This window comes from Halichoeres trimaculatus, unplaced genomic scaffold (genome assembly GCF_033239565.1).
Source record: "Halichoeres trimaculatus isolate MK-OKI-2021-1 unplaced genomic scaffold, fHalTri1.1 fHalTri1_scaffold_17, whole genome shotgun sequence".
Classification (NCBI taxonomy): domain Eukaryota; kingdom Metazoa; phylum Chordata; class Actinopteri; order Labriformes; family Labridae; genus Halichoeres; species Halichoeres trimaculatus.
The window spans coordinates 26,521,336-26,541,159 of record NW_027437195.1 but is presented as its reverse complement, the minus strand read 5'-3'; the positions used below and the strand labels follow the sequence as shown (position 1 = coordinate 26,541,159).

The following is a 19,824-nucleotide window of genomic DNA, read 5'->3' as shown; positions in this document are numbered from 1 at the left end:
GGTCTGTCCCTGGTTTATTTCTTTTGGCTTTTTGGCCCTTTGGTGACTGTTGGAGTCCACCATGGCTGAAATCTATGCAGGAGCAACAGAGCCGATTGAGCAGGACAGGAAGAATTCTGTGAAAAGACAAAATTTCCAGGTTATAAATTAAGGTTCTGAGATAGAAATTAGAGCTATGGGATGATAGTCACAAATGTTTTATTGAAATCAGAAATCTGGTCAGAAAAAAGGTAAGGAATTCAAAGGTTAAGGCCAAAATCTTGAGATCAAAGGCAGAATTGAAAGATCAAAGTCGGAATTGAAATGTCAAAGTCAGAATTCTGAGAATAAAGTCAGAATTCCTAGAGATCAGAGTTGGAATTGAAAGGTCAAAGTCGGAATCGAAAGGTCAAAGGCAGAATTGAAAAATCTAGTCGGAATTGAAATATCAAAATCAGAACTGAAAGGTCAAAGTCAAAATTAAAAGGTCAAATTTGGAATTGAAAGGTCAAAGTTGGAATTGAAAGGTCAAAGTCTGAATTCTAAGAATAAAGTCAGAATTCTGAGGGATCAGAGTTGGAATTGAAAGGTCATAGTCGGAATCGAAAGGTCAAAGGCAGAATTGAAAGGTCAAAGATGGAATTGAAAGATCAAGTTGGAATCCAAATATCAAAGTCAGAACTGAAAGGTCAAAGTCTGAATTCTGAGAATAAGGTCAGAATTCCTAAGGATCAGAGTTGGAATTGAAAGGTCATAGTCAGAATCGAAAGGTCAAAGGCAGAATTGAAAAATCTAGTCGGAATTGAAATATCAAAGTCAGAACTGAAAGGTCAAAGTCAAAATTAAAAGGTCAAATTTGGAACTGAAAGATCAGAGTTGGAATTGAAAGGTCAAAGTCTGAATTCTGAGATCAAAGCCAGAATTCTGAGGGATCAGAGTTGGAATTGAAAGGTCAAAGTCGGAATCGAAAGGTCAAAGGCAGAATTGAAAAATCTAGTCGGAATTGAAATATCAAAGTCAGAACTGAAAGGTCAAAGTCAAAATTAAAAGGTCAAATTTGGAATTGAAAGATCAGAGTTGGAATTGAAAGGTCTAAGTCTGAATTCTGAGAATAAAGTCAGAATTCTGAGAGATCAGAGTTGGAATTGAAAGGTCAAAGTCAGAATTGAAAGATGTAAGTCGAAATTAAAAACTCAAAGTTGGAATTTTAAGCACTGTGGTTCGAGTATGAATGATGTCATTTTACCAGCCAAGCCCCCTTGCACGCCTCTTTTTCATCTAAAAAACTCAACTTCGCGCAAACCCAAAATTTGCTAACTGTTGAACACTAAGTAGCGTAGACCAACAGGAGTTCTTATTATCTGAAACACAAAAATCCTGGCTTTTCTATGATTCATCACAGATCACTGTGAAATTCGTGTGATGAGTGATTCCTTTGGCCACACGGGGCAGTAAAGGGGAACTGTCTAAAAAAAAATGTTGGAAACACCACTACAAATATCTACCTTGTTACTGTAGTAGACGTCGATAGTGAAACACTGCCCCCTGCAGTTTGGGAACAGACACCAACAAACGCTGCATGGAGCTTTAAAAAGTGTAAAAGACATTTATAGACTGGATTCAGAAATGTGTAAAATCACTTTAAGCAGCTGAAACTGAACTTTAAAGTGTTTTATCTCCCCGTCCTCCTCTTCCGTTAACTCAAACTGAGAGCTCATTGCTGTGGGTGAGAGTTCAGACTGAAGCTGACCTGAAGCATCCTGCACTCCCAGTTAGAGGATGTGTCTTTTAAATATTGACTCACTGATGAAGCATGCTTGGTTATCGTTGGGTTGCTAGACAACTTGTGAAGCCGGAGGAGCTACTCAGAGCAAACAGCCGCTGTGTAAACATTTCATCAGGAGATGAACACACGAATCATACTCCGTGTGATGTTTGACGACGTTGAGGGCTTCTTGTTGGAGGCTGCACGGCACCTGCTGCTGTTTAAAAGACTCTCTGTGTGTTTTGGCTTCAGGGGCTCGAAGCTCCGCTGCTGTGAGAGAGCGCGTGTGTGCGTAAAAGTCCGGAGAGGAGGGACGAAGCTGCCTCTGCTGGTCTGTGGGATTACCCTGAGTTTCTTCTTCAGCTTCTAATTATAAGCCGGTGACAAATACTCCAAATACAGTAGCAACCCAACTGTGATGTGGGGGTGGTGCTGAGAGAGCAGCTTCGTCTCCAGAGTCCCCCCCTCCAGCAGCCCTTCCCCGCCCCTCTGTTGGATCCGGAGTCCGTCAGGAAAAGGTCGCAGCGCGCTCCCACCTGCACTCCATTGATGCTGTTTCTTCTTTACTACCATGAAGAGACAAAACGCCCGGACTCTCGCGCTCATCTTCAGCATCCTCACCTACCTGGTGGTGGGAGCGGCCGTGTTCGAGACCCTGGAGTCCAAGCAGGAGAAGAGCCACAAGAGGAAGCTCGACGCCAGAAAGTACGAGCTCATGCGCAAATACAACTTGACCAAAGAGAACTTCGAGGAGCTGGAGCACGTCGTGCTGCAGCTCAAACCCCACAAAGCAGGGGTCCAGTGGAAATTTGCAGGCTCCTTTTACTTCGCCATCACTGTGATTACGACAATAGGTGAGCAGCTGCTTCTTTATGGTCATGTTTACACCTGGAGACAGGATCAGCAGCAGGGCCGTAGCTCAGGGTTCAGAGACCTGGAGGGGTAGGGCCCCCTAAAAGTGACAGGAACTGAAGAAATTATGAATTTTGAAATTATTATTTTATATTTAAATTTATTATTGTTATTATTATTATTATTATTATTATTATTATTATTATTATTATTATTATTTAATTAAGAACAAAGCCTCAGTCTCAAAAGTAATGTAAAAAAAAAAAAAAAAAAAAAGTCCCATGCTGGAAAAAAGGTAGAAATCTGACAAATGCATCTTAAATCTCCTGGATTTAGTTAAAGAATTGAGAAAAAAAACAAACAATTTCCAGGACAGAACAAAAGTGTTAGGAAAAGATTTTTAAGCTGTTGAGAGAAAAGTTGTATTATCAAGTTTGAAATTTTAAGACTTTAATCTGATTCAAAGTATGATGAAAAAAACCCCAAAACATTTTAACAAAAATCTGAAAATGAGTCAGAAATTTTGAGCTTTGGGATAAAAAAACAGAGCATAAAAAAATATAGAATCAAGAAGTTGGAAAAGTGGAAATATTGTAAAATAATTTTAGAATTTGAGGAACTTTATTTAAGTATTGCATGAAAACATAAAATGCTGAAGAGCAGAGTTAAAATTTAAACATCCCTTATCTTTACTCTTGAGGCTCAGAGCCTTAAATGACATTTTAACCCTACAGAGCCCTATGCTATGATTAACATATCAAGTTTTGCTTGGCAGATGATTTGAAACCAGATACGATGAATCAATTATTGTTGCATATAAAATCTGTGGAGCTACTCTTTCATGTTGTGTTTTTAACATGTCTCAGAGCGCTGTTTGTAGAAATCCAGGATAAAGCCCAAACAACAACAAGATCAGGATCCAGACTGTGGCTGTTCATATTACTGCCTATGTTGAATATCATGATTTTTACAACTACATTTTTGAGGAATTCAGTAGTGACATTTCTGGATTTAGAAAACATGAGTAAAATTTTAGTCTGGACATGAGTCCATACATTTTGTTAAAGTTTGAGATACAAGGGTTGTACTGATGTCCAAAAGAGTTCAAGAAACAAAAAACACCACAGCAGCATGTAAAAATATAATGATGCTCAGGTAGACCAGTTTTTTCATATCCGAACAATATGAAAAAAAAGGTTTTATATATTAAGTTTTTAAACTCAACCTGTTCTTCATGCAGAGGTCTAAGTCTACAAAGTAACAGAAGCTGCTAAGAAAAAAAGAAAACTTTGAACTTTTACTTATCGAGTACACTTGTCCTCATGAGAGAGTCCTGGTAAATAATGCAGGAGGACAGAGGCAGATTAAGGCCTTTTCCACCCATAGCCAGTGTCCATAGGAGTTAGTGTTTTTCAGAGGTGAAACCTGTGCCAGCCAATCAACCAACCTCGTCATTCAGCTGTGATGTTTGAGAACCAAAAACTCAGTTTCTAGGTTTGTACGTAAAACTGTGAAACAAGAGTATCATAAAATCTTTACTTTGGCAGAAGTTTTCAGAAAACATGGATTTTAGAAACGTAAAACTGTGGTTAAAAATGGGTGCAGTCTTGTTCAGATTGGAGTGAAGTTTCCAATAAAAACTGCTCCCCCTGGTGGCTGGCTGTAGTATAGGTCAAAAAAGTCATCTCCCCAGTCATTCCAGATTGGCTGTGGTCAAACTTTAAAGAATTGATACACCTCGTAGAAATGTTTCTCACGTCTGATTGCTGTGGTGATTTGAAGATATCATTTAGCGGTCTTGTATTCAGGTCCTCTTTTTTTCTGAAAAGTTTCGTTTTTTAGTTATAAGAGGTTCAAAACAAGGCTTTATGTCATGTTTAACGATGATTGACAGCTGCCGTTCTTGTGTATTTTTTTTCGGGGATTGTAAAATACGTCGGGAGGTAGAGTCAAGAAGAGATTTGATTCTCTTATTTTTGTCAGCCAGCTCCACTCAGATTCTCTTCAAGAATGGTAAATGACAAAGCCACGCTCTATATACAGTCAATGATATATACAAATATGAGGTGCTCTGCTACATGTGGACATGGCCTAAATCTATCTGAATGAACAAGGTGATCCTTGGCATCATATCAGACTTCATGAGTCTTTAAAAGACTGTAGAAACATCTTCAGAGCAGCTGTGATGTTGTCAAACAGCCTCTGGGCTCTTCCAAAGACTGACGGGAGGAATCAGAAGCTTAGGATCGGTGCCAATAGTAGCTCGGCACAATGGGAGGCCACATTACCACATGAGAGGGAAACCAAGCTCCACAGACGAACTCCTGAAAACAAAACTTTGATTTGTTTCATCTCTGAACTGCTCAGACACATTTTCTGTGGATTTTATGTCCTTACAGCTTTATTTGGGCTGTTTCTTCAACACACAGGAGGAAGCACTTCCTTTAAGAAGATGAGTAAAAGCTGAACTGTAGTTCCTTAAGTGGCCACTAGAGGCTTCCTCAAACGACAAGAAAAACCCATTAAACTCATTGTGTCGGCTGTAATTTTAGAAGAAAACAAAAGAAGGGCAGATTTTCTTTTTGACACGACTCTCCTTAGTTGAAGACGAGTTTTAGCAGGATGCAGAGCGACGAGTTTATGTGTTTATCTTGAGTTATGTCACCAAGGGCGTGGATATAATTGATTGTGGTGTAGAAACGTCATAAATCTCATTACACCAAGGTGTAAATTGTGCATAATTAATAATTGTGAAACACCTTCTGGAGCATTGAGCAGCACGTTAGCAGACCTGACTCAGACGCCGTCGTATTTTGAGGCCACTTCCAGGTTTTTAGAGTGAGGAATCTGGTGTGAAGTGACATCACTTCAACAACATCTCAGCTTATCACGGCGTGGGAGTTATAAATAAATAGCTGTTACTTCACAGCATTAAAGTGGAGCTGGAGAGTGTGATGGGATTTATTTGTGTTAATGAGAGGATTTAAAGGACCAGTGCGAGGTTTTTCTTTGGGCTGGAGTCAAACAGGAAGTTTACGTTTCTCCACATCCACACTTTTTACGACTTCCCGTCCTCTCCGCAGGTTACGGCCACGCGGCGCCCAGCACCGACTCAGGGAAAGTGTTCTGCATGTTCTACGCCCTCCTGGGGATCCCGCTCACCCTGGTCATGTTCCAGAGCCTCGGCGAGCGCATCAACACCTTCGTCAGGTACCTGCTGCACCAAACCAAGAAGTGCCTGGGGATGCGTCACACTGAGGTGTCCATGGCCAACATGGTGACGGTAGGCTTCTTCTCCTGCATGAGCACGCTCTGTGTGGGGGCTCTGGCGTTCTCTCAGTGCGAGGGGTGGAGCTTCCTCCACGCGTTCTACTACTGCTTCATCACGCTCACCACCATCGGCTTCGGAGACTACGTGGCTCTGCAGAGGGACGACGCTCTGCAGAACGACCCTCGCTACGTGGCGTTCTGCTTCGTCTACATCCTCATGGGGCTGACGGTGATTGGAGCGTTCCTGAACCTGGTGGTTCTTCGCTTCCTGACGATGAACATCGAGGACGAGCGAAGGGACGCCAAGCAGAGGGCGTTGATGTCTGTGTCCAAGCCTAGAGGAGAGGTGGCTCATTTATTACCGGTGTCCACCTCCAACACGTCCACGCCTGTAGCAGACGACGTGGCGAAGGCGAAAGATTTAAAAGGTGCTTACACCGAGGTGCTTCATTTCCAGACTATCTGCTCCTGCTTGTGGTACAGGAGCAAGGAGAAGCTGCAGGGCTCCACCATGATCCCTCAGGAGCTGGCGTTCTCCGACGCGTACCTGCAGCAGAACAATGACTGCCCTCACTACGTGGAGCCCGGATCCACGGGCTGCGTTTGCAGTCCACGCCAGTGCTCCAGCATAAGCTCCATAACCACAGGCCTCCAGTTCCTCTCCCCGTTCAGGATCTTTAAGAGACGCAGCTCCGTTTAGCCTTCAGCACAGCAGATTTCGCTCCGGCACAGTGCGTCTGTACTGCCAAGTGGACAGCAGATACTTGGCAGGCCTGGCAGCAGAGACATGGCTGCAGCGTGGATGTTTGTGGTGCTATAATCCCAGTAAACCAACAGTAGGACACACAAAGGGAAAAGCACATACAGTACTGTAAACACACAAGTCTTACTCAAATAATCCCGAGAGCAGAGCAAGCAATCTTTGACTGGAGGTCTATTATCTCAGGCCGTCCTGTGTGCTTAGACAAATCGAGTATGAAGCAGCCGAGAAGACGCTGCAGGAGAAAGTTCAGGTCGAGTCAACTGAGCAAAAAAGTGACAAATATCACAAAAAAACCTCCAGGAAAACAGCTCAGCAGCAGCTTTCTCTTTATGATGCTGTTTGATGTCGGTTTGTCTCCTTTTCCTGAAGATGTTCCTCCGTTACAGACACCATGTACGTTGCCTTAAATCACCCTACAGAACTCAAACAAATGGTGTTTGTGAGAACGTTAGTGAGGCTGACACACACACTAATAACTCATTATGACTCATTCCCTGTGTTGCTGCCTCTGTTATTGTGGTTTTCTCGGCGCTCTCTGCCCAAATTTGCCGGTGCATCAGTCACAAACACGGCAACGTTATGTAACGTGACGAGTGGACAAGTTCAAAACATCACGATGACTTTACCCGAACGTGGAAAAACCTGCATCAGGGACGTGGTGCGGTGGTCTCAAGTAGACACTCAGTGGCTAAAACTGGAACACACTGAAGCTGGAACAACAAAACAAAGCTTTTATAAAACACCATTAGGCTGGATAAAAAGTGGGACAGCTTTACAAACATGTGAACAGGCGAAAACAGCCACTGAGAAAAGTTTTAAGTTCTGCAAATGAAACAAAGTTTTTATCAGTTTTCATTTTATTCTAACTTTGATTTCAGAATTCTCTTTGATTTGAGACTTTTGACTTTGATCTTGTAGTTGAGAATTTGATCTCAGAATTGCAACTTTGATGTTTAAATTCCAGCTTTAATCTTGAAATTCCAACTTCAGTCTCAGAATGATCTCTTTGATCTTTTAATCCCGACTTTGATCTTTCAATTCAGACTTCGATCTCTGAAGTAAGAGAAAGCCAAAATCTTGGGATTAAGGTCGGAATTCAGTTTGAGAATTTCTGTGACCAGATTTCTTACTTTGATATCAGACTTGTGAGTTTCATCTCAGCATTTAATTTCTATCTCGGACTCAACTCAACGTATTCCTAAAAATTTTGGCTTTGTTCGCAGAACTCCAATTTTGGTCTTTGAATTTCCACTTTGATCTCAAAATTCTGGCATTGATCTTGAAATTCTGAATTCAATCTCAGAATTCTGACTTTAAGCTTTCAGTTCTAACTTTGCGCTCAGAATTCTGCCTTTGATCTCAAGATTTTAATTTTGATCTTAGAATTCTGAAATTAATTTTGGTATTTCTATGACCAGATTTATTACTTTAATTTAAGATTTCTGACTTTCATCTCAAAGCTCTAATTTCTAGCTCAGAAAACTTAACTAATACCCAGAAATTTGGCTTTGTTCGTAGAATTCCGACTTTGATCTTTAAATTTCAACACTGATCACAAATTTCGGACTTTGATCTCAAGATTCTGGCTTTAATCTTAGAATTCTGACATTAATTTTAAAATTTCTATGACCAGATTTCTTACTTAAATTTAAGATTTCTGACTTTCATCTCAAAGCTCTAATTTCTAGCTCAGAAAACTTAACTAATACCTAGAAATTTTGGCTCTGATCTTAGAATTCCGATTTTGATCTCAGAATTCTGTCTTTATTTGCAAAATTTCAACTTTAGTCCGACAAACCTTACTTCAGTTTTAGAATATCTATGACCAAATCTCTTACTTTGATATGAGAGTTCAGACTTGGGTCTCGTCATTCTGACTTCTATCTTAGAATTTTAACAATGAGTTCAAAATTTTGGCTGTAGTCCCAGAGTTTTGGTTCTGATCACACCATTAGGACTTTGATTTCAAGACTCTATGACCAGTTTTCTTATTTTGATATAAAACTTTTCTCAGATCATTTTATGATCTTAAAATTCTGACTTCTTTCTTACAGTGCGTTCACACCAAAAGCAGCAAACGCACCCGATAAAGCGGACAGCAGCCAAAGGGGCAAAATATTTTGGCCGCTTTGGCCGCTTGTCACATGACTGACGTCAAAGTAAACTTGCTTTTCAATTAAAGAAGCCGCACAGCAGACTTCTTGCTTGCTGTTGTTCAACTTCAGTTTGAAGCAAAGCATGAACATAATGTATAATCACCATCTAATCAGTCACGAGCTGAGCAAGTGAAAACCTCAGATCGTTGCTGAAAAAAGTAAGTCTGGAGCCTGGTGTCATCTCATTCAGATGAAGCAAGAAATGCTAGCATGCTAGGCTAGGCTACGTCTTTGCCACAGACTACACTTCACTTCGCTATTTTCTGCTATTACTGCACATTTTTTTAACTCACCAGAACAACCTACCACCTTCACGACACAATTCCCAGGCAACATTTTTTGTTGTTGGTCGCGGTAGCCGAAAAGGCGGCATTAAAAAGAATAGGATGAGCCCAAACACAATTTATAAGCTTTTCTGTATCCATGATGGAACTAGGAACCGAAGTGACATGCGTCGTTCTTTAGGGCCCGCTCGGTCGAAGGATAACTCTACTCTGATTGGTTCCCACCGTTTGCGGCTGAACTGCGTCATAGCTAATTACCATAAAGTTGAACAAGGCTCAATTTCTCATCCGGGGCCACTTTTGACGCTTTAGCTGCTTAAGCCGCTTTTGCTTCGTCTGCCTCTTTTGGTGTAAATGCACGGTTAGACTCTCTAATTTGGATTTAAGAATTAGATTTCTAATCTCAAATTCTGACTTTTATCTTGACTGTTTAGAAACATTGTCAGATTTTCATTCCTCACTAACCCAACCTTCAAAAGGAACTTCCACCGCCCTGATGTTTTTTCTGTTTGCTTTCTTTGCTCATGCTCAGTAAGACTAGCTTAGCCTCCAGACCTGAACTCCATATTTACACAGATATCAAAGTGAAGTCAGTTAATCCAACAAACTCCAAAGGAAAACCACTCAGTGCTGAACGGTTGTAACATCTTGAGTTTCCTGATCACCGTTAACACCTGCCGTCCCTGTTATTTCTTTTCCAAACAGCATGGACTGATTCTGAGGATTTTACACATGGAGCCTGAAACGTGGATCAGGTCTGCGTGTTGTTCTCCTTCAGGTAGCTCTGCTCTTTGACCTGGAGGCTCCACAGACGTGAAAACACGCAGACACGACGGGCTCAGAGCTCTGGATCAAAATGTGGATACAGACTATTCTCAGAGCAGCGTGAAGCCCTGCAGATGGGGGTGGGTTTTCTGTGTTTGGACAAAGGATAAAAGGCTTCGTGCCAGTCACAGACAATATGCAGCAGAAGACGTAGTCTGTGTGATTGACAGGGAAGGGGGAAAAATCCACCCTCAGATACTCTTACTCATTTCTCTGGGCCTGTGTTCGTGTGTATCTTTCTGTGACGTCACGTCAAAGTTTGTCCGGCAGCTACGAGTAAGTTTAACATCAGGAAATCCTAAATGAGAGCAGCATTTGTTATAATTTACAACAACTGAAAAACCATGGAGGTGGGATCTGAGTCTCTGAAGGTGGATTCTTCTCCCTAATTTGCTGTTTTTTCCCTTGCTTGATGAATATTCTCGTGTCATGAACAGGGGCTGAAAACGTTGCCCCTAAACGTCGTGCAGAGTGAGTCTGATCCAGGTTTTTGGTGTCTGTTTGGTGTGTGTTGGACTGTACCGTATCTTCCTGATTTCTGAGAGAGCTCTTTGCACATAATGATGGAGAGAAATGATAAAACAGACGCTCTCTGCTTTCACTCTCAACAATAAGTGACCCAGAAAAATCAGCCTTCTCTCTGTTCAACACGAGTACTGTATTAGTCTGAATGAGAAGCTGCAGCAGGTCGCAGCAGTTTCAGGTTTCTCTTTTCTTGTTTGGTGAATAGTACTTGAACAAAAAAGGAGTACTTGAAATAACTGTACAGCATTTTTTTTACCTTCATTGCCAAGGGAAATGTGCACAGTAGACTATTCTGATAATTTAAATAAAAGAAAATTGTACTATTTTGCCCTGAAATTTGAAAGAACCTCTACAGAAAACATTAAAATGTGGATATTTCATCCAGAAACTGTCTGTTTTGAGCTTTACTGAGCACCCTGATATGTGGATTTGATTTCTTAAAGTATTATATAAGATGCAGTCATGAAGCGTGCTGTTTTTCCTCATGTGCTGTGTGAGAAAACGCCTGCTGAATGTATAGAAACGGCCGTTCGGTCCAGATGGTGTCCCCCTGTGAAGTCTGACTGAAGTCCAGTTCCGGGACAACCTACAGCAGGTTAGTCACGAGCTGAAAGTACGCTGGTGGGTCGTTGTGTTGTTGACTGTGGCAGTATGTATGTTGGTTATGTTAAAGTCATCAGCGTGTGGCGCAGCAGGCAGGGGGCGGATCAAACACACAACCATCTTTAAGACTAAAGCGCGTACCCTTTGAGGAGCACTTTACCCCAAAAGATGAAACAATTAAAGGTGTTTAATCACCGTATGTATGGAGTTTAAGGTCAGAACATCCAAATAATACTCTACTATTCTCAATATGTTTTACCCGAAGCTAAAATTTACATCCTATATTCTCTAAAGCAGGGGGCACAGGTGCTATAGCTGGCATGTCAGGCTATTTATGTCGGTATACAGAGAATAGTTACAATGAGACAGAAGACAAAATAAACAAAAAGTATTATACATACATATAAAAATTTAACAAATCGACCGATACCAGTCCTGATCTGAAACCAGTGTTAAATAATAACCTACTCTAAAGCCCTACTGTGGGGAAAGGTTAGTAATGTTTTGAGTGAAAGACAAGAATGAGTACATATGGAATCACTAAAGTTAATATTTATTTAAAATATAACATTTTAAATGTTTAACAGCAGTTTGGTTGAAAAAAAAAATCCTTCAGAATTTACAGAAATGACTATTTAATTGTAACATTTTACACCTTGTAGACTTAATTATAGTTTCGTCTTAGTGTCAAGTTTGGACCGATCCTTTCCTACCCGATCCAGCTTTGAGGGGCTGGATTGGCACTGAAACCAGGATACCAGGATCGGATCAGTGCATCCCTACAAATAACGTTGAATAATGAACTTAAATCATGATGTTACTAATGCACAAATGTGACTTGTAAGTGCGTCACCGTAACTCTCTCAAGAGTTCAGTCTGCTAGCTTGTAATCCCATCCATTTAGCGGTGTCATCATGCCAAACAAATCAAGTTCCAGTCATTCTTTCCAACATAGTATGGCAAGGGAGAGTGACTTGATTGCCAAAGATTTTTGGAGATTATCAGAGATTGCCGGAGATTGTGATATGCACCCTTTGTTGTGAAAGTGTGGCATCAAGTGTGCAGGGTCTTTTTGAGACCCAACATGAAAACACTTCAGAGATAAGACAGATAAACTGGAGTCAGTTAAAACAGGGTTAGCAAAGTATGCTAAACAGAGAAACACATTCAAAACATACTTTCAAAACCCAGGCAAAACCATTCACTGATGGGAAATACGTAAAAGAGACTTTACTTTCTACAGATAATTCTATGAAAGAAGTAAGTATTGGCACTTTGGGCACGAGTGTTGCCTACCCCTTCTCCAAATCAAGCCTCAGCAGTGTTCCCCAATTCAAACTTATGGTGAAACCAGTTTATTTAGATTATTTAGTCCATGTCATGTGGTTCAAACTATGAGGATAATACAAATTTCACACATCAATGTTATTCTTTTCTAATAAACTGTAAATAAACTGAATTCTTATACTTCTCAAAAAGCAAAATTTATCAAACATGATGTTAGCATTTTTAAAAACAGTGACTTGTGGCTAAAACATACCACCCTGCTAAGAAAAATACTTTTTAATGCTTCAGCTCAACATTTTTTTTAATCATAAGGTTATCATATGTGCTTCAATACATGTTAAAGCTAAAATTTATGTTTTAAAACCCAGAATTTTATTACTTTATAATCAGATAATGTTTCTCTCCTGTCAAATACAAAACTTTTAAGGACAAGACACAATTTATTCTCAGCGCCAATGTTTGCTTCGTTGAGTCGTTTTCCAGTTTTCACTGTCATAGTGTTTTCCACCAATGCTGATTTGATGTGTACTTTTTGTTTTTCCTTTATTTATGTGACTCAACCTGTCTTTCCATAACTTCCTGATCCCACCATGGCTTTAACTACAGTTTTTATTTCTGCAGGGACTTTTGCAAAACTTGAACATGACACATGTGCTTGGGTGTCAACATATGATATTTAGTACACACAATAGTTTCTGAACCTAACAGGTGTAAATAAATATAATATCAAGTAAAGTATGAGACATAATGAAAGTAATTGGAAAATTTAATCATGCATCAATATCTTTTCTGCAGACTTTATGGTTTAAATGCATTTATTATTAAAATCAACCTGCGAAACCAACATCAGGAAATGTAAAACCATTAATTCAAAATATAAAACACAAATCCAAAACAGAATCAGTCGTAGTTAGAGACTGTAAAGCAGTATCTAGGCAGTGTTAAAATGTGCGCTCCACTGCAACATCACCCCATCTTGTAAGGCCTGGCCCCGTGCCGGTGACTCTGCCTTCAGCCATTAGACGTGCCCAGAAAAGCAGCAGAAGGAGGATCCTTTCCACAAAATCCCTGTATTGACCCCCTGAGGCTGCAGCATCTGCTGTTTTCTACTTTGGCCACAGACCTGAGTATCTATGTCAAAGACAAAAATAGTTGTGATAAGGTCAAATCTGGCGTTACATCACCTCATTCTTCACTTGTCTGCTTCTAGAAATCCTGGCAGGTTTAGATTTACAGAATCAGTGTTTATGAGTACTTGTTAAGCTTGATCGCACTGATGTATTTGGAAATATTTCATTCTACGACCAGAGGTTAAATTTTAACAAATGCAGTTTTTTTTTAAAGTTTGTCTTTCTTTTTTGTGCGGGTGGCCCTAAAAGGTCATGCTCAACTACTTTTTCCCCTCTGTTGTTTTCTTTAGTCTCCACTCATTTCTCTCATTATCTTGAGAAAAAAAGCTTGTGTCCACTGAATAATTTTTTGGAGACTGAAAAATCAAATCCTTTGATTGCTGCCATCAGCCAGAAGCCTGTGTTTCTCTGCTGGTGTCACAAAGAAGAAAAAACACTAAGAAATGCAGCGAGAGGCTTTATTTCTTCCCAACACTTACTAAGGTTTTTCCTTTCAGTCTTGATTCTTGCTTGTGTTGTAAGCTACGTTCACTTTGGACTGAAGCCTTTGCTAAATGAAACTGTAGAATTGTAGAAAAAAGAGAGTAAATTTATTTGTATTCTTTTGGAAGATACTTTATGAATGAAGGTAATTCGGACTTTGATGTAAATTCATTAATTGGTTATCAACCAAAACAATGTGAATCAAAAAATGTAGCTTCTTGTGCAAGATAGTAATGTTTAGTTAAGAGGGGTAGGTCTTAATAACCTTTAGCTTCAACCTACACCCTTTCGTTTTTTAATGGAAATTCTGAAATTTCACTTCAAGTTTGTCATTTTTTCAATTTAGAGATTCATTTCAGTCATTTATTCAACTAAAATGTAATTATTGTGATTAATTAATTTGATTTTTTTAAGTCACACCCATAGACTTTTTAAATAATGGACGTAGTTTATCCAATGTGTCTGTTTCTGAAACCGATTTTTGGAGCAAATCGGGTATCGCGACCATTCAGGAAGTGGCGGGGGCTTCGTGTACAGCGATTGGGCGCTCGTCAGTCACGTGAGCTGAGCTGTGCCTCTGATTGGGCGAGCGCGCGATCTTAACATCATCCAAACCGTTGAGTCAGAAAATTATCACCCTCGTACAATGTGTACACAGTGAAAGTAACTCAGACAGGAGACGTTTATTGAACCAGGCTGTAAATACGTTAATTTCTGCTGTAAAAACAGCTTTTTTGGCTCGTTATGTATGTGATTTCTGGTACTTCCGGAGCTAGCCTCAAGCGGACTCTCGAAATACAGCAGATGCTAGCATGTTAGCATTGTCTGATATTCGATCGGAGGTTGCTGCTCGGCCACATCACTTTTATTGAATCAATACTTTTGGGGCTTCTGTAATTTGCCATGAAAACAAACAACAAAATAATTCGTATTAAACCTAGAATGGGAGAATCAAAGGGTTCATTTCTTAAACTCAGTAAGAATAAAGGGACTAAAGTCTTCCAGTTGAGTCTTCCTTTGAAAAATGATTTCCGTGTCTTTTGTGCTCGTACAGAAAATGTTTTCAGGGGTAAAGAGGAGTGTTGCTGTTGACCAACCGTCAGTGAACGTAACACGGGGGCCAGGGCGGTCCTGTGTTCCTCCGGGGAGAGTCCAATGTTCATGCATGTCCGCTGGAGCTAGAAAATGGACCTGAAACAGGCCGTGGTGGACGCGCTGTCCCAGAGGCAGAAGGCCGCTCTGCTGGTCGGCGGAGCTGCCGTCGCTGCTCTGGGAATTGGACTCGGGTATAAATACCTGCGAAAGCCAGAAAAAGTAGTTCGTGTGGGCGTCGTGTCGCAGCTCCTAATTCACCCTCTCAAGTCTGGCAAAGCGGTGTCTGTGGCTCTGGCGGAGTGCCAGAAAGTCGGGCTGAAGTTTGGAGAGCTGCAGGATCGGTGAGTGCTGTGGTTTAATGTGTCACTTTGTCATGTCCAATGAACTCACCTGTTCTGTTATCAACCTGTCCAGACCAGAACAATCGAGTACAAGCAGAAACGGATGCATTTTGACCATGTGGGTGTATCAGTGTGCATCACATGGGGTGTAAAAAGCTCATTAACTCGTCGCCCTTTGCTTCAGTATTTCAGAAGTGTTGTGAATTTCCCTTCTTAAAGATTTTTGCAGCTTGGTAAACACTCCTGCAGGCTTGCCATTAGGGATTACCCGCATTTTATCTAATAGTCCATATAATTATAACACCAATATGTGAGATAAAGAATGGGAACCAGTCTTTAAAAATAAATGTGAAATAAATCTGGGGTTTAATGAGTCAGCTGATGACAACATGCTGTGGATCTGTCAGAGCTCAGTGTGCAGGGTGAGTGTCAGGATGCTGGAATCAACCCAGGGATACCAAATGGTGCAGATGAGGAAAATCCCTCCCTCTGTTTGTTTTGTTTGCAGACACTGGCTGGTGGTCACCGAGGACGGTCACATGGTTACGGGCAGACAGGAGCCTCGTCTGGTGCTGGTGTCTCTGACCTGCGAGGGAGGTCATGTTTGTCTCAACGGACCAAACATGGAGGAGCTGCAATTTCCCGTCAAACAACCCGACAACGCTGTCATTAACTGCAGGTTTTTACTTCACACACTCAATCTGTCCTCTCTGAGTTAATTAAAAATGCTTAATTTAATGGTTTTGATTACTCGGTGTAAGGTAAACATCAGAAAGACAGCAGACGTGTTATGGGATTTTCTTCGATAAAGGAGAATGAGGAGGGAAAATATCTTAAAGCTCCAGTTTGGGGTTTTATGGAATAACTAATTAAAATGAATGATTTTTCTAATTAATTCAAAATTTCTAAAATTAAATAGCTTGTCATAAATATTACTTGCGAAAGTAAAGGATTTGTGCCACTTGAGCCACAGGGGGCGCCAAAGTAAGTGCAAACCATGAGTTACTTCCAGGGGCTTTAACTGTACTGAAAGAAATGCTGCTGTTTTCATTTTTCTTGCATAGGAAGAAAAATATTTCTCTTTAATGATTCATCAGCATTTTGTTGAGGGTTCTGCTGAAGATGGTACCGTTTGTCAACTTTGCTCAGAATCCACAGGACTTTATATTAGACCAGGGCTGTCCAATTTGAAGTTGGCCTGCCAGCAATTTTTTTGGCCCGCTGCCCATGCTTGAAATGTTATTACATATATATTTTTAATTATCATTATAATTTTCCCACTGCCAGCGACCTGAATTTCAACACTGTGTGACATTTGGAGCAGGGGGGCACTAGTCCTATTAACTCAAATCTGGAAGTCCATGACCAGAGAGTGAAAGGACGCAGGGCCATGGCTGGAAGGAGAAAGTTTAAAAATAGTTGGGAACATGAGTACTTTTTTACAGAAATGGATTCCACAGCAGTATGTATTATATGTAGACAGAAAGTCATTGGTCTAAAAGAGTATAATCTTTGTAAATTAATGTAAATACAGTAGTCATTTGTAGGGGAACAAAAACTAAAGCAGGTGTCTAGTTTCATTTCTATTCTTCATTTTAAATGGATGTAAAATGCTCTATTTTGGGTTCATAGGAGCATGTTGTGTCCCATGTTGTTTAGGTTAATTGCACTAAATGTCTTTGAAGACATAGGCCTAGTATTTGTGCCATATAGATGTTCAGTAATATCATGCTGTGAAATACAGAAAAAAAAGTGTCTTTATTTTCAAAATGACTTGCATGAGTATTTATTTTGCACCAATATGCTATAGGCATATTTGATATCATGCACTGCAACATTAATGTTTAGTTTTGGCCCACGAAACAGGGAACCAGATATGGGCTGGTTAATGAAAATGAAATGCTGCATTTGAAAAGCGTTGAAACTAGCTACACTAAGACTTGAGAGGCAATTAGATAATGTCTTAATTACTGTTTTGATTCAGCAAAGCAATTTTTTTTTCTTTGTACGAAAATAAAACAACAGCAACAAAAAATTGCCTAAAAATAAACATCATTAGTCCGTGACATCTTACAGCATGAGATTTATTTTGATTATTTCCAGTTAATGGATAAAATGCACCATCTTAACATTGGTGTGTAAGATATGGTTTGTTTAATTTCTTTGTCATTTTGAAGTTGAGCTTTTATCTTAACATCAGTAGAAAATGCAAAAAGTATGGTGGCACTGAGAGGTCACAGTGCTGCAGCTTAAGAAAACACATGCAAAAAGACAAAACACAAGCAAATTAAGTAAACATCTTCATCAATTTGACAGCATTTAGAAAATGCACTATGGAGCCACCAGAGAAAAGAGAAATTTTATTGGCTTGCCCAGAGGATGACGCTCAAAGAAACAATTTACACTTTGTTGAAAGTGTGAAAATTGTGGATATGTTTTTTTAAATGATATCTTATTAAATCTCCCACAGTTTATTCACATTGTTTACGTTTGGTCTCACTCTCCTGCAGTTTGTATAAATGCGTCTTCTTTGTCTCTCCGCTGCAGAGTGTTTTCAGCCGACATTCAGGGACGGGACTGCGGGGATGAAGTGTCCCGCTGGCTCACGCGTTACCTGGAGGCGGAGAAAACGTGCCGCCTGGTGCACTTTGAGCATCAGATGAAAGGCAGGAGGCCGACAGAAAGCGACACCTCTTTCCCACAATATGAGGTAAATCTATATGGATCAATGAATAAATGTCATATACCCACTCTGGGCTATTTCCTTTATTGTGAAGAGAAATATTTTTATTTGGGTTTAATTGTGATTGTTTTTAGGTGGCCTACCCAGACGTGGCTCCTGTGATGCTGCTCTCTGAGTCCTCTGTGAAAGATCTCAGCAGCAAGCTAGAGAAAGGCGTCACGGTGGAGCGTTTCCGCCCAAACATCGTGGTCAGTGACTGCGAGGCATTCGAAGAGGTTGGTTATTTAGTTTTTAGTAACAATGAAACAAAGTTATTTGATTTTTTTTTTTTTTTGCAAGATGGGATTTATTAGTCATACAATCAGAGAATCGAGGAGAAATGATGAGATATGTTAGATAACGCTCAAAAACAACAGATCCTCTGTTATCTCTGACTCGGGTTTTCTTTCATTTTCCCTCCTGTTTGGAAAAACGATCATTTGGTCGCTCACTTCTGACTAATACCTCGCCCTTTTCAGTGTGAGCAGCGTGGACTAATTTTATCTCCAACTCAAAAACCAACTGTTTTGCTTTTTCAGGATTCATGGGAAGAGCTCCAGATTGGCAGCGTGCGACTGCAGCGTGTAATGTCGTGTGGACGGTAACACAGCTGACGCCTCTCACAGAATCAAATCAGACTCCAAAGCACTTAATTTATCAACCTCATGACTTCTGAATGCAGAAATGATCACAGCTCTGGCTCTGATTTGAAGGAGCACGGTGAAAACACAGAGGATTTTTAATGTTCAGAGCCGGTTTGATAAAAACACCCAGGATCTGTCTGCTTCAGGGTGGATGTGATCACATCTTGTGTTGTTTTCAGATGCCTTTTCACAACCGTTGACCCTGAAACAGGAATAATCAGCAGGAAAGAGCCTCTGGAAACACTGAAAAGGTAACTTTCACTTTGAGGGTATATTTACTTTTATATTCCACTTCATCTTAAAAAAAACATTTGTTTTTCTGTTTGTACAAATACAGGATTTTTAATAACCATCTTTTTCACAGCACAGGAAAAAGTGTTTTAAAGCTGAGCTGATCTGAGCATTTTTGTCCTCATTCAGTTTTTATTTTAAAACATTCTGGCTTCATTCTTGTCAGACTTTCCACTTTAATATCTCTGAACTCTTTCTGGGATTCACAGCTATCGTCTGTGCGATCCCTCCGAGAGGCACATCTACAAAACTTCCCCGTTGTTTGGACAGCTGCACAACGTGAAGAAGACAGGCATCCTGCAGGTTGGAGACTTGGTCTACAAGATCAGCCGCTGAATGAAGCGCCAAGAAGTCAGAAAAGGAAAAAGAAGTGACGAGAGTCTGAACGTAGAGCTGTATTGAATAATCACCGACTAAAGCACTTAAAAAATCTGAGCTATCACTACAGTTTCAAAACAACACTGATATGTTGAATTAAACACATGCTGCCTTTAAGAACAGAAATTAAACTGCCTCTAGTATTTATAAATTCAATTTTATAAATATTAATAAATAAATTAAGAATACAATGCAGAAAATTTTGAGTGAAATCTGCTTTGAATATTTTTATAAGTATTTAGAAGCGTGTGTTTGTGAAAGGAAAGCAACATTTTTATCTTCTTGGCTGTGAAATGTATTATAATCGTTGAAGAAAACAGTAAAAATCAGGATATGAAAGCATTATTGTTTCATAATTGTGTCAATACAGTAATTTCTTCAGCACAGTAATACTGCAGCTTGGTGAGTGTATTGAATTATAACTTCATTGT

The 19,824-nt window shown here is 40.1% G+C and overlaps 2 protein-coding genes across 2 annotated transcripts; both read left to right on the top strand.

Annotated features, from left to right (window-relative positions):
• The first annotated feature begins 2,064 nt into the window (after positions 1–2,064).
• kcnk3b (potassium channel, subfamily K, member 3b) lies at positions 2,065–8,143 on the top strand. The gene is made up of 2 exons (XM_074692281.1): positions 2,065–2,598; positions 5,680–8,143. The coding sequence occupies exons 1-2, from the start codon at positions 2,316–2,318 to the stop codon at positions 6,564–6,566; spliced, it is 1,170 nt and encodes a 389-aa protein (XP_074548382.1). The 5' UTR covers positions 2,065–2,315; the 3' UTR covers positions 6,567–8,143.
• A 6,546-nt stretch (positions 8,144–14,689) lies between these two features.
• On the top strand, positions 14,690–19,824 carry marc1 (mitochondrial amidoxime reducing component 1). Its single transcript, XM_074691262.1, has 7 exons — positions 14,690–15,358; positions 15,867–16,037; positions 17,906–18,068; positions 18,176–18,316; positions 18,620–18,681; positions 18,904–18,975; positions 19,225–19,824. The coding sequence occupies exons 1-7, from the start codon at positions 15,108–15,110 to the stop codon at positions 19,349–19,351; spliced, it is 987 nt and encodes a 328-aa protein (XP_074547363.1). The 5' UTR covers positions 14,690–15,107; the 3' UTR covers positions 19,352–19,824.